A 14,979-nucleotide genomic window follows, 5' to 3' on the forward strand; every position below is an offset into this window, starting at 1 on the left:
TTGATCCATTAAAACACATCCATAACATTTCCTTATCTATGCCTCTTCCAAAAAGCACCCTCCATTGTAATGGCAGATGAGATCAATTCCCATTCAAAAGAAGAATGACAAACAATGGAATAAGAGATTAGGAAAGCATCCTGTGCTAGCCCAAAGCTTTACCACTACTAACTTAATGCAATCTTACTATTCCTCTTAACATGGCTGTTAATAAAATCTAATTTTAAAAAATTATAATGCCTGACATTAAAACTGCACCCGGGATTGTGGGTAATCGTCAACTATGCAAATAATCCTGGTCTGTCTGTGAGGTTGCCAAACAGGAACCAGGACAATGCTACATGAAAGAGCATGGGTCACCATGGCAAGCTTCCACACTTAATCTGATCTATGTAGAATTTCTTGCCATGAAAAACATGGTCCTTGATTTCTCAAACGGGAAATTTGAGCTTCTGACTGATTTGCCAGTAAAAACTTTGAAAATGTTATGCATTTGCTACAAACACTCACAAAATTAATCAATAAAAGCACCTGCTTAAAGGATAAGTTTGCTTGTTGAACAGACAAGGCCAGACAGACTCCTGTTTGGATAGACTTAACCTGTGGGGGTGCCGGACACCAAAGGAGTGACTGAACACAACTCTCTGGATCAGAGTTTGGCACTCTGGGGAGTGTCGGGGTGAAAGAGTTGGAGATTTTGGGAGGGTGTGGGATGAACTCATGGGTGTTTGCGCACAAGTGGTTGGAGACTTTCATTGACGTGAGTGCATTCTACACTGGAACTTTTGTGCTTGTGAACTCGAATTGCTGGATGATGGGTACCTTGGGGAGGGGGTGGAGGCACATCTGGGTTGGGTTCAGTGGAAAGAGATCCCTTGTCTCATTGACTGATCTGTCATCAACAGTCACACACACAGTGGGACTTTTCACCTCACTGTTGTCATTTCAACTATCCTGTCAGTGTTGTTTAGTTGCAACATTCCTGTCAACCATGTGTTGTGCTTTTTGGTTTACAAGTATGACCATAGCAGATAGTCACCCCAAAGCATCTGGTTTGCTTGATGATTCTTACTATAATAAACAAATGCTGACAAGGGTTGGAAATCAGTGCCTTAGATGATCCCAAAACACAATTAGGATGCTCCAAAAAGTAAAATCTGGCCTCAAGCCAGATAACAAAAATGGCATCCAAAATGGCCACCAATGTAGGGGTCCCCCACCCCTCATTAAAACAGATTAAAATAACATATAAAAGACTTCATTTTCAAAAACATTCCATGAGAATAATGCATTTGTTCACAATAAATGCATATGTGCCAAGATAATGTGATTTACCAGTTTAAAATTCAATATGGTGTCCAAAATACGAGCCAAATGACCAGTGGTTGAGAAGCACACCTAAGGAAGATGGCTTACTTGAGTTCTGGGGGATGGGGGTGTCCTGGGTCCCCAACTATATAAACCATTGAGATGAATATGTTATAATTTAGCACTATATAATTAAACTGAATTAACTTTTCACAACCTTAGTCATATTAAAATATTCTTACCATTCAAGCTTCTGAGGGCTGGATTCATGTTTGATTACTAAACTGTATACCCGTTTTCCAGAAAGTGTTGAAAAAAATGTGTGAGTTTCAATAGGGCAACTGTTGTAGATCTCTAAAATAACTCAAATCATGTTTTTGTTTTTTGTGGGTTTTTTTTTTTTTTTTTTTTTTAACTGTACCCTATACTGCATATTGTAATTATTATCATTATCATGATGTTGCATTTTTATGATTACTTCCACCAAACAGTTCCAGGAGTAATATTAAATTTCTAGAAAGACTATTAAACATGAACACAAACAATGTTTGTGGTAAACAAACCTCTAAGACTGACATACATCAACCTATTTATATATATTAAAAGTAGATTTCCATGATTGAATCATTCCTATTTTGAGCTTACAGTAAATATTTAAATCCAAGTATGGCTGCCCTATTGACTTTCATTCATTCCTTCATGAAGAATATTTTTAAAAGATTTTGAACAAATGAAGCAAACTTTGAAGGTCAGCAGAGCATCCAGAGGCTTGCGAACAATGTTTGAATATGACTAGGGCTGCAAAAAAAGTGAATGTAAGCAGTTCTTACACCTGGCTGAGTTCTAAACCAGTTTTCCCAAACAGCACCTCTACACGGCTTGTGTGTCTTGTGGTGACAGGTTTGGTGCACCCCGCTGTCCAAATTTCATGCTGAACAAAGAAAGAATTACAACAACATATCAAGAGCTGAGGCCCACACAGAATGTACAAGTTTGCCTGGCGTGATATGAAGTTGTGCCAGGCTTCCCTCAGAACTTCTGGATCTGGGCTCAGTTGGTGCTGTGATGGCTGGAGTCCACTGAGTTCCGAGGAAAAAAAAAAAAAAACTTTTCCCAATTTTTTCCCAAGTGGTTAACCTGTTCTGGAGAAGTCTGCACCAAACACATCCAAGTGAGAACTACTTAGGGAAATCAACTGCAGTACGCCGAACTGCAGCTCGGCTCATTACTGAATGAGTAAAATAAGTCCCTTCGGCTGTTCCCTTGTTTGCACTCGGGGTCACTACAGCAAATTCAAGGTGGATCTGCATGCTGTTTTGGCACAAGCTTTACACCAGATGCCTTAATGATGCAACTACACATTACATGGAGAAATGTGTCAGGGGTGAGGTTTGAACTGGGAACCTTCTACACTGAAACCAAGTGCATTAACCACTTGTCGACCAACAAATTCAACCAGAGGTAATACAGGTGAGCCCCGTTAACTTACACACACGTGAGTCGCAATTCAGCTTTACCCGCGGTCAAGTTATGGACCCGGAAAATACAACTACCTATAAATGTCCATTTTGATTTGACTGTTTTTGCAAGGGATCGTCAGTGCAGACAATTCTGGATGTTGATTTCTTCTTCCTCCTCCAGCTGCTGCACGTGATTTATTGATATGAGCTTGTACTGCACTCACCCCTTGTTTCTTGGCAGCCATGGCTATTTTGTAGAGAAAGTCCTCATCCACAAAAGGACGGACTGCATCGTGGATGATGACCACCTCTGGTCTGTCTGCTGCCAGCCTGTCGTCCCCCTCAACCAGAGCTTGGACTCCATTAGCTATCGATCTGTGACGAGTTGAGCCACCAGGCACAACTCGAATCTTCCTGTGCTGGAAGCGCTGGATGATGTCCATCATGAGGTCCATGTTTTCCTTGGAAACCACAACCACAATGTTCTGGATCCATGACACCCTGCAAAACCATATGAGCTGCTCAGCAACAATTCAGACAGGCCAGGCCAGCAATGGAAAGAAATAGCAGCACCACTTTGATTGTGTGCTAACTGTGTATTACAGTGCTGCCATGTGGAGAGTAATAAAGTTATAAACCATTTTAAGCATTTAAACAACACTTAGTTGCACAATGGAAATGTGTCATTAGTACAAAGGTTCAGTTCAAATAGAAACAACAATTTCATGAAATCATAATGTTACATTTGTCATAATTTCAACCCATTCAATTTGAAATAAGTGACAAACTTCTGCCCCCACCTTTGTACTGCATTATTAATACATAAAAGTAAGAAAGGATACACATAAATGGTCTCACTTTGTGCAAGTGTATTAGTTATGGCAGTGACAAGGTTTTGACCATAAGTTGGACAGAAGTACTTTGAAATGTATTCACTTACTGAATACAACATACATTCAGAATACTTTTGGATTACTTACAACATAATCCAAATACTCTTGAATGACTTCAAAATACATTACTGAAAATATTGCACTTCATATTGATGATATTGAAGCCCACAAGTTCACAATAGGAATAAATCAGGTGAGAAAAGGGAAAATTACTTGTTGCAGCTGCAAGAGTCGTACAGTAGTAAAGAAAAAAATATATATTTACATTGAAGAAGGGTGACTAAAGTACAACCCCAGTTCCAATGACGTTGTGACGCTGTGTAAAATGTAAATAAAAACAGAATACAATGATTTGCAAATCCTTTTCAACCTATATTCATTTGAATACACCACAAAGACAAGATATTTAATGTTCAAACTGATAAACTTTATTGTTTTTGTGCAAATATTTGCTCATTTTGAATGGATGCCTGCAACACATTTCAAAAAAGTTGGTACGGGACAACAAAAGACTGGGAAAGTTGATGAATGCTCAAAAAACACCTGTTTGGAAAAAGGTAAGTGTCATGACTGGGTATAAAAGGAGCATCCCCAAAAGGCTCAGCCGTTCACAAGCAAGCGAGGATCACCACTTTGTGACCAACTGCATGAAAAAATACTCCAACAGTTTAAGAACAATGTTTCTCAATGTTCAATTGAAAGGAATTTAGAGATTCCATCATCTACAGTCCATAATATAATCAGAAGATTCAGAGAATCTGGAGAACTTTCTACACGAAAGCGGCAAGGACGAAAACCTACAATAAATGTCCGTGACCTTCGATCCCTCAGGTGGCACTGCATTAAAAACAGACATCATTGTGTAAAGCATCTTACCGTGTGGGCTCAGGAACACTTCAGAAAACCATTGTCAGTTAACACATCTACAAGTGCAAGTTAAAACTCTACCATGCAAAGTGAAAGCCATACATCAACAACATCCAGAAACGCCGCCGCCTTCTCTGGGCCCGAGCTCATCTGAAATGGACAAATACAAATACAAAGTGGAAACGTGTGCTGTGGTCTGATGAGTCCACATTCCAAATTGTTTTTAGAAATCATGGACGTCGTATCCTCGGGACAAAAGAGGAAAAAGACCATCCAGAATGTTACCAGCTCAAAGTTCAAAAGCCAGCATCTGTGATGGTATGGGGGTGTGTTAGTGCCCATGGCATGGGCAACTTACACATCTGTGATGGCACCATCAACGCTGAAATGTACATCCAGGTTTTGGAACAACACATGCTGCGATCCAAACAACGTCTTTTAAAAAATAAAAAATAAAAAAATACATGCCACCCACGGGATTCAAACCTGCACTTTACTTACTGCCAGCCCAAACTTTACCACTGAGCTACCGTTGCTGGCCTATAAATGGTGCAGGAAAAGGCCTGAAATCAACAAAGAGACGGGCGCATTTAAAAAATAATAAAACCACAAACATAAAAAAATACAGCATTTCATTGAATCCCTCTTATAAAGTATGACCCGTCTGTTCCTCTGTAGATGACCCATGATCACAGACAGTCATGAAATTACATGAATGGAGCAGTGCACTCTTATCGCATCCACATCTGCTGGCGCCATGTCCAGCCGGCACTGCGCGCATCAATACACGTTTTGTGGACGGCGCGTCGCAGGACTGACACCGCGTCATGTGGAACAGAGCTTACATGACAGTCGGTGTGCCCACTGCGTGTTATGATCTGATGGTCCATTTCAACCTGGGGACATCCTGTCAATGGGCTGTAGCATGCGTGCTCTCGCTCGCTGCTGCCCGTCGCCACAGCAATATATGTTTTTATTTATGTCCGCTGTGAAGACAGCAAACAGACACACGCACGTCAGGGTGGGCAGTTGTTAGTCCATGTCCGTCCAAATACAGTATGTGTTGTCCAGCCGTGACGTCCAGATCCACAGATCTCTACAGTTGCTTCTGTCAGTGGCCACACCTCCTGTCAGTTTAGCCCACACACCAACTCACTGTGTCTGTTTGCAAAGCCACACTTGTGGAGCACTTTGACAAATTTCACATCGGGCCCAACAGTGAATGTTTGCAGACTATTATCGTGTTAACAGTGCGACTGGCCACACATTTTCTAAGTGCCATGCAAGTGGCATTAGATGTGTGTGCATGTCACCTGGAATTTGGCCGCCACCTGCCACGAGAGTGCTCGATGGGTTTGCACAGCCCACACTCTGTCTTTCAGCCGCTGGTATGCGCAAATAGTTGTAGCAACAGGTGTACGAGGCGTTGATGCAGCCACAATTTTACACATGTTGCATACGATTCCTGCTTCATGCGCAATTCGACCAAATTCGAACTATGTGTGAAGTGGCTCTTAGGCTGGCCACAGTGTGTTGTGACTGTGAAAAGTCACAATGCACTCACATGTGAGAGCATGTCAAATCAAGTCAATTGTGGGAGCATGCACAGGTACCACACCTCACCGCATCAACAATAACAGAACTGCCTTGGTTCCTGGATTGCTACCACCCAGGTACACACCCTGTCCATCCCCACATCTCTAAAATAATCATCTATTTGCCACAACCAGGTGAAACATGGGTGTCCCCTTGGCCTTCTCGATCCACTGGGTCCTCAACTCCCAGACATCTGCATGCATGGTCATCATAGAGAAATATTCTACATAGCCAAAATATTGAAGCTGATGGTCCCTCACAATGCTAGTGATACTCCTCATCTTAGTCTCCTTCAGTAACCGCTCATTTGATACAAATAGTCCATAGGCCAAGCAGGCTTTCTGTACCACTTAAGATGGCAAAACAACACTTACAATCCAGCTTCAGTGTACCATTACCTAAACAAAAATGTATGCTGGCCATTCCGGGGTGGCAGCTGTAGCCAGTAGGTTTCAATGAACAATTACATAGGGATCAAAGATTAAAAATGCTCCAATTATATTGAAAGGCATACCACACTATTTGTCTAATCATAAAAATTCCAAAAAGGTATAGTTTAGACTATCCAGGGCTCAACATAGCCATTTGCCCGCTGGCCCGGCGCCGATTTGGCCCACTTTCGGGCCACTACCGGCCAGTACAATTTATCAAATGATGGCCCGCTCGGGCCACTACAAAAATACAAAAAATTCTATTTATTTTCCCATATTTTGTGGCGGCAAAGTCAAATTTCTTCACATCTCCGTGTCATCAAACTTCACCGAGTCCACCATGTTTGTTTTGGTCTTCTTCTTATTCTTCTTTGTTTGTTTTGGTCTCGCACCATGGACCACATCTCGCATCTCGGGTTGGGTATCGTTAAGAAATGAATCGATCCACCAATAGCAATAGACTTTTTGCTTAACGATTCCCTTATCGGTCCTTCAGAGTGGCCGTTCTTTTTGAGGGTCTTTGTCGGGAAATTGATCATTTTTCTTCATTGAATGCAAACCCTGCAGCAGGTCTGTAATCAACCGCCTCTGCAGAGCGACTGCACTTTGAAGCGTGAACCAATGAAGCAATGGTTCGATCCGCTGGGTCATTGGACTTTATCTTAATTTTTCCCAGCTAAAACCCTAAACAGCATATGCCTGTGAGTAATATATACCCTTTTATGTTAAACCAACCTGTTATGGCAGAGGTCTCAACCGGTTCCAGAAAGGGCCAAGACGGTGCAGGCTTTCTGTGCAACCACCCACTCCAGCAGGTGATTTCACTGATTAACTGATTTCATCTGCTCAAATCACCTGCTGGAGTGGGTGGTTGCACAGAAAACCTGCACCCTCTCGGCCCTTTCTGGAACTGGTTTGAGACCTTTGTGTTATGGTCTTCTGAAACAGTTGACAGATGTATTTTATAACTTAAAAATGGGACCGATGCTAACACGTTAGCATGTCTATAGCTTTTTCAATGTTAAAGTTAGCATTAGCTATTGGCATTTCAGCACATTTGTGTGCATTTGTTTTCTGTATAATAATTAATGGCTCAGCGCTTGTTGTCATAAGACTCAAATGTATTAAAAAATTTTATTTTTTAATTTATATATTAATAATAATAATAGCAACAACAGCAATACTTAGGGATGTCCCGATCCGATCACGTGATCGGAAATCAGGCCTGATCACGTGGTTTCAGACTTGATCGAAATCGGACATTGCATCCTGATCAGGAATCCGCTATAGATTTTATCCTCATTATTTTGATCAGCGCTATTTCAAGCTCATTATTGCAGATTAACAGGCCTTTCACATTGAACGTGTCGGAAGCATCAGAGGCGTCAAGAATCGGTCTAAAAAGCATTATTTTTAATGAAACGCGTTGCTTTTTAGAGGCATCAGAAGCGTCGCATCAAAAGCTGAGCTAAAGCGACGCTTCTGACGAGAGCGCGCATTGCCGATTGTCGGCAGGCTGACACGGTCAAAGTTCAACCCATGGAGAGCTGTATATGAGTTCTCATATACAGCTCCATGGTTCAACCCAATCTTTTTTTTAACTGAACAAAAGAAAAAACATAAGTTCAACCCAATCCAACTTTCGATGCTCTGAGCTGTGACATAGCTTCGCGCTGTCCAATAGGAACAATGCGCCGGGCCAAAACATAGAAGGCTAGTGGCAGAAACCACTGATCTGTACAAAACAGATCTGTGCAGAAACAGAAATGTGTAACTGCTCATTTACAGAGCAGTTTTCTGAAGAAAAATCCTTGGAAATGTTTTTTGTTGTTGTTGTTTGTTACCTCAAAATTTCTGATTACTGTTTAAAAAAAAAGTTTAGAAAACTTGTAATTAAAATAGCTAAATCAGTAAATAGTTCTTTAGAAACCTTTCATCTGTAAATTAAAACCACCTGTTATTTCATATTAGATAATTTCTTGTTTAACATAAGGAACCTTGGACATTTATTTTTAGACAAATAAAATAACATGGAAATTTGTACATTTTTTAAGTCTGGTAGATATTACTTGATTGTTCAAGCTACCTCAAGGAGAAGTGCACTGTTTAAGTGATAAATAATAAAATAAGGTGATTAAAATGGAAATATTATATATTTAGCATTTGTTCATTGTTCATTCATTCAGTTTTTTAAAGTATCGGATCGGGACTCGGTATCGGCAGATACTCAAAATCAGATGACTCGGAATCGGATCGGAGCCAAAAAACGTGATCGGGACATCCCTAGCAATAATAGTAATAATAACTCTTCAGAAGTGGCAAGTCCGCTTCTTAACTCCTCTCAAAGCCATTAAAATATGTCAATCGTGACTGTGAGTCACTTTGTGCAGATTAAAGTCACTAAGTGGGATCTTGTCTTGTGGCAGTCAAGAAACAAGAATCGTCCTCCGTTCCGTTGGCACAGCCCCAAATGCTGTGCGGCTCTCTGCCGAGAAAAAGTCCGGTCAGAATTAATAACTTCAAAACGAATTGCCGCTTTAAATAAAATCAGACCTCTTTCCAACCGCTGTAATACAGAAAATAAACTACAATTGACTAAAACGTTTTTTCTTCCAAAAATGAGACGTCCTGCATTCTTTATGAATTAAACTGATGCTGACGTGAAGCACAGCCAGCTGCAAGAGTTCAGCTCAGAGGTATGGAAAGAATTCATGCCAATAATGTCTGAAAGGAAATACTTTTGACAAAAACTACAGATTTTGTTTGTTTATTGCTATTTGACCAAGAGAAGAATGAGGTTTTCTGCCAAATCTGCAGGGCCTATCCGTCGTATGCTGACAAGTAAAGTACACTCAACAAAAATATAAACGCAACACATTTGGTTTTGCTCCCATTTTGTATGAGATGAACTCAAAGATCTAAAACTTTTTCCACATACACAATATCTCCATTTCCCTCAAATATTGTTCACAAACCAGTCTAAATCTGTGATAGTGAGCACTTCTCCTTTGCTGAGATAATACATCCCACCTCACAGGTGTGCCATATCAAAATGCTGATTAGACACCATGATTAGTGCACAGGTGTGCCTTAGACTGCCCACAATAAAAGGCCACTCTGAAAGGTGCAGTTTTATCACACAGCACAATGCCACAGATGTTGCAAGATTTGAGGGAGCGTGCAGTTGGCATGCTGACAGCAGGAATGTCAACCAGAGCTGTTGCTCGTGTATTGAATGTTCATTTCTCTACCATAAGCCGTCTCCAAAGGCGTTTCAGAGAATTTGGCAGTACATCCAACCAGCCTCACAACCGCAGACCACGTGTAACCACACCAGCCCAGGACCTCCACATCCAGCATGTTCACATCCAAGATCGTCTGAGACCAGCCACTCGGACAGCTGCTAAAACAATCGGTTTGCATAACCAAAGAATTTCTGCACAAACTGTCAGAAACTGTCTCAGGGAAGCTCATCTGCATGCTCATCATCCTCATCGGGGTCTTGACCTGACTCCAGTTCGTCGTCGTAACCGACTTGAGTGGGCAAATGCTCACATTCGCTGGCGTTTGGCACATTGGAGAGGTGTTCTCTTCATGGATGAATCCCGGTTCACACTGTCCAGGGCAGATGGCAGACAGCATGTGTGGCGTCGTGTGGGTGAGCGGTTTTCTGATGTCAATGTTGTGGATCGAGTGGGCCATGGTGGCAGTGGGGTTATGGTATGGGCAGGCATCTGTTATGGACAGGTGCATTTTATTGGTGGCATTTTGAATGCACAGAGATACCTTGACGAGATCCTGAGGCCCACTGTTGTGCCATACATCCAAGAACATCACCTCATGTTGCAGCAGGATAATGCATGGCCCCATGTTCCAAGGATCTGTACACAATTCTTGGAAGCTGAAAATGTCCCAGTTCTTGCATGGCCGGCATACTCACTGGACATGTCACCCATTGAGCATGTTTGGGATGCTCTGGACCGGCGTATATGACAGCGTGTACCAGTTCCTGCCAATATGCAGCAACTTTGCACAGCCATTGAAGAGGAGTGGACCAACATTCCACAGGCCACAGTTGACAATGTGAAGGAGATGTGTTGCACTGCATGAGGCAAATGGTGGTCACAACAGATACTGACTGGTATCCCCCCTCCCCAATAAAACAAAACTGCACCTTTCAGAGTGGCCTTTTATTGTGGACAGTCTAAGGCACACCTGTGCACTAATCATGGTGTCTAATCAGCATCTTGGTATGGCACACCTGTGAGGTGGGATGGATTATCTCAGCAAAGGAGAAGTGCTCACTATCACAGATTTAGACTGGTTTGTGAACAATATTTGAGGGAAATAATGATATTGTGTATGTGGAAAAAGTTTTATATCTTTGAGTTCATCTCATACAAAATGGGAGCAAAACCAAAAGCGTTGCGTTTATATTTTTGTTGAGTGTATATGCCTGGTCCTGGTAGACCCTGGCTGTTTTGAAGCTAGTTTAAAAGTCTAACCAGCTTGCCTTTGTGGAAACCCCATGGTGACAACATTAGCAAAGGAGGCAAGCATATTTTTTTTCCAGTTTTTAGATCTATAACTCCAATCCAGACAAGGCATACTTTTTAGTTTTGATATGGACCTACATCTGTATTTTACATTTCTGACTGTGAGTTAGCCAACTCTCTTTTCATGGTCCATAGACTATTTTATGTTTTTCTGGATTGGTTTATATTATATAGGCAGTTTTATTTGCAGGATTTCAAGGTGGAATATCATGAACTCTCGCGCACAAAACAATGGGCCAGTGTTCATACACTGTGGGCCACTAACTTCTAAATTCTACTGGCCCTGTGGGCCAGTGGGGCAAATTGGTTTATGTCAAGCCCTGCTATCTATGGCTGAATGTTATGGACTAGGGTAATAACAGCAAAAAGTGGTGATAAAGCTAAATTTCAGTTTGTACAGGAGTAAAAGGTATAGTTGCTCCAATTTGGTTAAAAAAAAAAAAAAAAGTAAATAAAAAAGCGATGCAAATTATTGGGTTGTAAAAAGGAATAGTTTGTGTCATCTGTTATGCTTAGGTATCAACTTAGAGGGTAACATATGCCATATGTCATATGTCATAGAATTTGATGGACATTGACCTTGTTTGACCTTTACTACGGAGACCAAGCATTCAGCACGCTCAAAACTATTCAATTTATTAAGAAAGAAAGAAGAGAAAATGTCAAACGAGTCATGGATCTACAATTATTTAATTGGAAGAAGGTCATGGGAGATGGTCATGTGATCAGATGAAACCAAAATAGAGCTTTTTGGTATCTACTCTACTCGCCGTGTTTGAAGGATGACAACAAGCTCAAGAACACAGTTCCAACCGTGAAGCCTGGGTGTGGCGATGTCATTTTTGTGGGTGCTTTTCTGCAAATGGGGACAGGATGAGTGCACCTTATTGAAGGGAGGAGGGATGGGGTCATGTATCACAAGATTTTGGCAAACAACCTCGTTCCCTCAGTAGGAGCACTGAAGATGGGTCCTGGCTGAGTCTTCCAGCATGACAATGACCCCAAACACACAGCCAGGGCACCTAAGGAGGGGCTCCGTAAGAAGCATTTCAAGGTCCTGGAGTGGCCGAGCCAGACTCCAGACCTGAACTCAATGGAAAAGATCTGCTGCAGTGTGCAAACTTGGTCAAGAACTACATGAAACATCTGACCTCTGTAATTGCAAACAAAGGTTTCTGTACCAAATATTAAGGTCTGTTTTTCTATTGTATCAAATACTTATTTCATGCAATAAAATGCTAATTAAAAAAATATATATATATTCCCTCGGCTGCTCCCTTGTTTGCACTTGGGGTCGCCACAGCAAATCCAAGGTGGATCTGCATGTTGAATTGGCACAAGTTTTACGCCGGATGCCCTTCCTGACGCAACTCCACATTACATGGAGAAATGTGGCAGGGGTGGGATATGAACCCGGAACCTTCTGAACTGAAACCAAGCACATTAACCACTTGGCCACCACCCCTGCTAATTAATTATTTAAAAATCACACAATGTGATTTTGTGATTTTTTTTTTTTTTTTTTTTAAGATTCTGTCTCACAGTTGAAGTGTAACTACGATAAAAATTACAGACCTCTCCATTCTTTGTAGGTGGGAAAACTTGCAAAATCGACAGTAGATCAAATACTTATATACTTACTTGCCTCACTGTATATTTTATATGTGTGTATGTGTGTGTATTCTGTACCTGCTAGATATCTTGATACAATTTTTTATGTAATGTCATATTGAGTGAAATGAACACATACGTGTAATATTTTCCTCTGCAGCTTGTGTGTAGAAAAACTCTTAATATAGCAGAATTTCAAAACAAACTCAGCCAGCAGCAGTCTGCAGTGTGTGGGACACCTCTGTCTGTTCCCTGGATATTTTACCCACATTTTCCTCTTACACCGTCAGCCTACCTCTCAAAAGCCTGGATAGTGTAGCTTATTAGCGGTCTGCCCAATAACGTGCAGAACTGTTTTGGGGTCTGCAGTCCGACTCTCTCTCCGCTGCCGCCGGCAGGAAGAACCGCAGACACCGGAAAGTCCACGGCGCAGTGACCGGGCTTGTGGTCTTCCATTTCGGCTTCTTGGGTTAGGAAAAGCCCCGGATGAACGGCCCTGTGCGGATCATCGCTGTTTGTGTTGTTGCCTTCCATCAGCTGGTGGATAAGGGTCATCGCAGGTCAACCCTATACGTTCTTTTTATTGTAAGCGGTGCCCTGTCCCAAAATGGGCGTGGTCTGTGTTCAGCGGGAACAAGGATTGGGTAATCACTGTGGTCAAGTCAGACGAAATTGTTTGAAGACTATTCAGTATTTTCAAAATAAAAGCCGCAAAAAATAAGTGTCCAAAAAAAAAAAAAAGCAAAACAATGGAAGAATCTTCTTTTCAAACTTTCATCTTCTTCTTTTGGCTGTTTGTTAGGTCTCTGTCTCACCCCTTCACATCTTCCTCTGTCACACCAGCCAACGCCATCCTCTACATCATTCTCTCAATATACCCTGCATCCCTCCTCATTGAAAACTTTCATTTAATCTATAAATTACAGTTGTAATTAACTGTTTATATTTCATAAATTTAGCTTGAATTAAAGTACTGTAAAAGTGTGTTTGAAAAAAAAAATTGAACCTTGTTTCATCCATCCTTGGATATACATTTACCAAACTCCATAAGACAAGTAAAAGTATGGTTAGTATTGCAAATCATCACCATCTTTGAGGCGAGAGTTGGGATTCTGAAATTGGAAAATAAGATGTCAAAATGCCCACCTTCCTTTCAGAATATCAGCCAGTAAATGTTACTTCCTTGCTTCCTATCTGTATTTAATATAAGTAATAAGGATCTATATTTCCCCTCAAGAAGAATGTATGGAAAATATCAAATTATGACAGGTTTACCATTTTTTCCAAAACTTTACTTTTCCATTTTCAAAAAAACAAATGCTAACATTCACGCAGAAGAATACATTCATGTACACAACAAATACTGAGCTCCAAAAAAAAAAAAAAAAAAAAAAAAAGATTTGAATTTGATTATTCTGGCACATACTGTATAGAGTGACACTACAGCTGTGGTGCATTTTCTCAGGTATCACCCAACACACACGTGGCTTTTTGCTGAGCACGACAGCCTCAAGCGGGCACCAATGTAACACCTGGCTGTAACAGATACATAGTTACAGCTAGGAAATAAGATCTGACTGCAGGTCTAAATGGTTGGTTACCAGTTGAGACCAAAAGCATTTCCTTGTGTGCATCATTTTAAACCTATACCTGATATTCAGTGGCATCTAACATTGGTGGCAGGTGGCTCACTGTTGTTTTGTATCAGAAAAAAAGGTCTAAAATGTGAGTTACTTGTCTAAATGTGAATTTTTAATATTGGCCAATTTTAACAAGCCTGGACTGCCCCTGCAATACCTCTCCCAGTTTTTCATAGTAGTTTTGTCAACTCTGACACTTTGTGTCAAAAATAGCTTCTACCCAATGTCATGCCTAAACCATCGCTATCATCCAAATAATCTTTAGAGCTGAGAAGGCCACTTCGATGGGTCAAACAGCGTTGTGAGGACCACTGGGAGTGTGGAGTGAAATTCTGCATGTCTCCAGTCTGAATGACTCAGACCCATACGCACAGACATTATGTTGTCTGGGACTGTGATCTACATTGTTGTTGCAAATTCAGTTATCTCACCATTATGCACAATGGTGAGATAACTGGTGAGACAGGGAGGTGATGGTAGTGGTTAAGCGCTGTGCTTCAGACCAGAGGATCCTCAGTTCAAAACCCAGCCAGACTGGAAAATCGCTAAGGGCCCTTGGGCATGGTCGTTAACCCTCTAGTTTCTCCCCGTGTGTAGTCAGCGCCTTGCATGGTAGC

The 14,979-nt window shown here is 41.3% G+C and overlaps 1 protein-coding gene across 3 annotated transcripts in view; it reads right to left on the minus strand.

The window, feature by feature from the left end:
* The window catches only part of crppa (CDP-L-ribitol pyrophosphorylase A), a 125,154-nt gene extending 111,818 nt beyond the window's left edge, over positions 1–13,336 (minus strand). For 2 of the 3 annotated variants that reach the window (XM_034174332.1, XM_034174331.1), the window contains exons 1-2: positions 13,018–13,336; positions 2,993–3,269 (exon numbers count right to left, since the gene is read on the minus strand). In XM_034174332.1, the coding sequence (XP_034030223.1) occupies positions 2,993–3,269; positions 13,018–13,277 (537 nt within the window). In that variant the 5' untranslated portion in view covers positions 13,278–13,336. The remainder of the gene's footprint in view (positions 1–2,992; positions 3,270–13,017) is intronic. The other variant, XM_034174330.1, reaches the window with a different exon arrangement.
* Between the last annotated feature and the right edge of the window lie 1,643 nt (positions 13,337–14,979).

Source organism: Thalassophryne amazonica, chromosome 7 (assembly GCF_902500255.1).
Source record: "Thalassophryne amazonica chromosome 7, fThaAma1.1, whole genome shotgun sequence".
NCBI lineage: Eukaryota > Metazoa > Chordata > Actinopteri > Batrachoidiformes > Batrachoididae > Thalassophryne > Thalassophryne amazonica.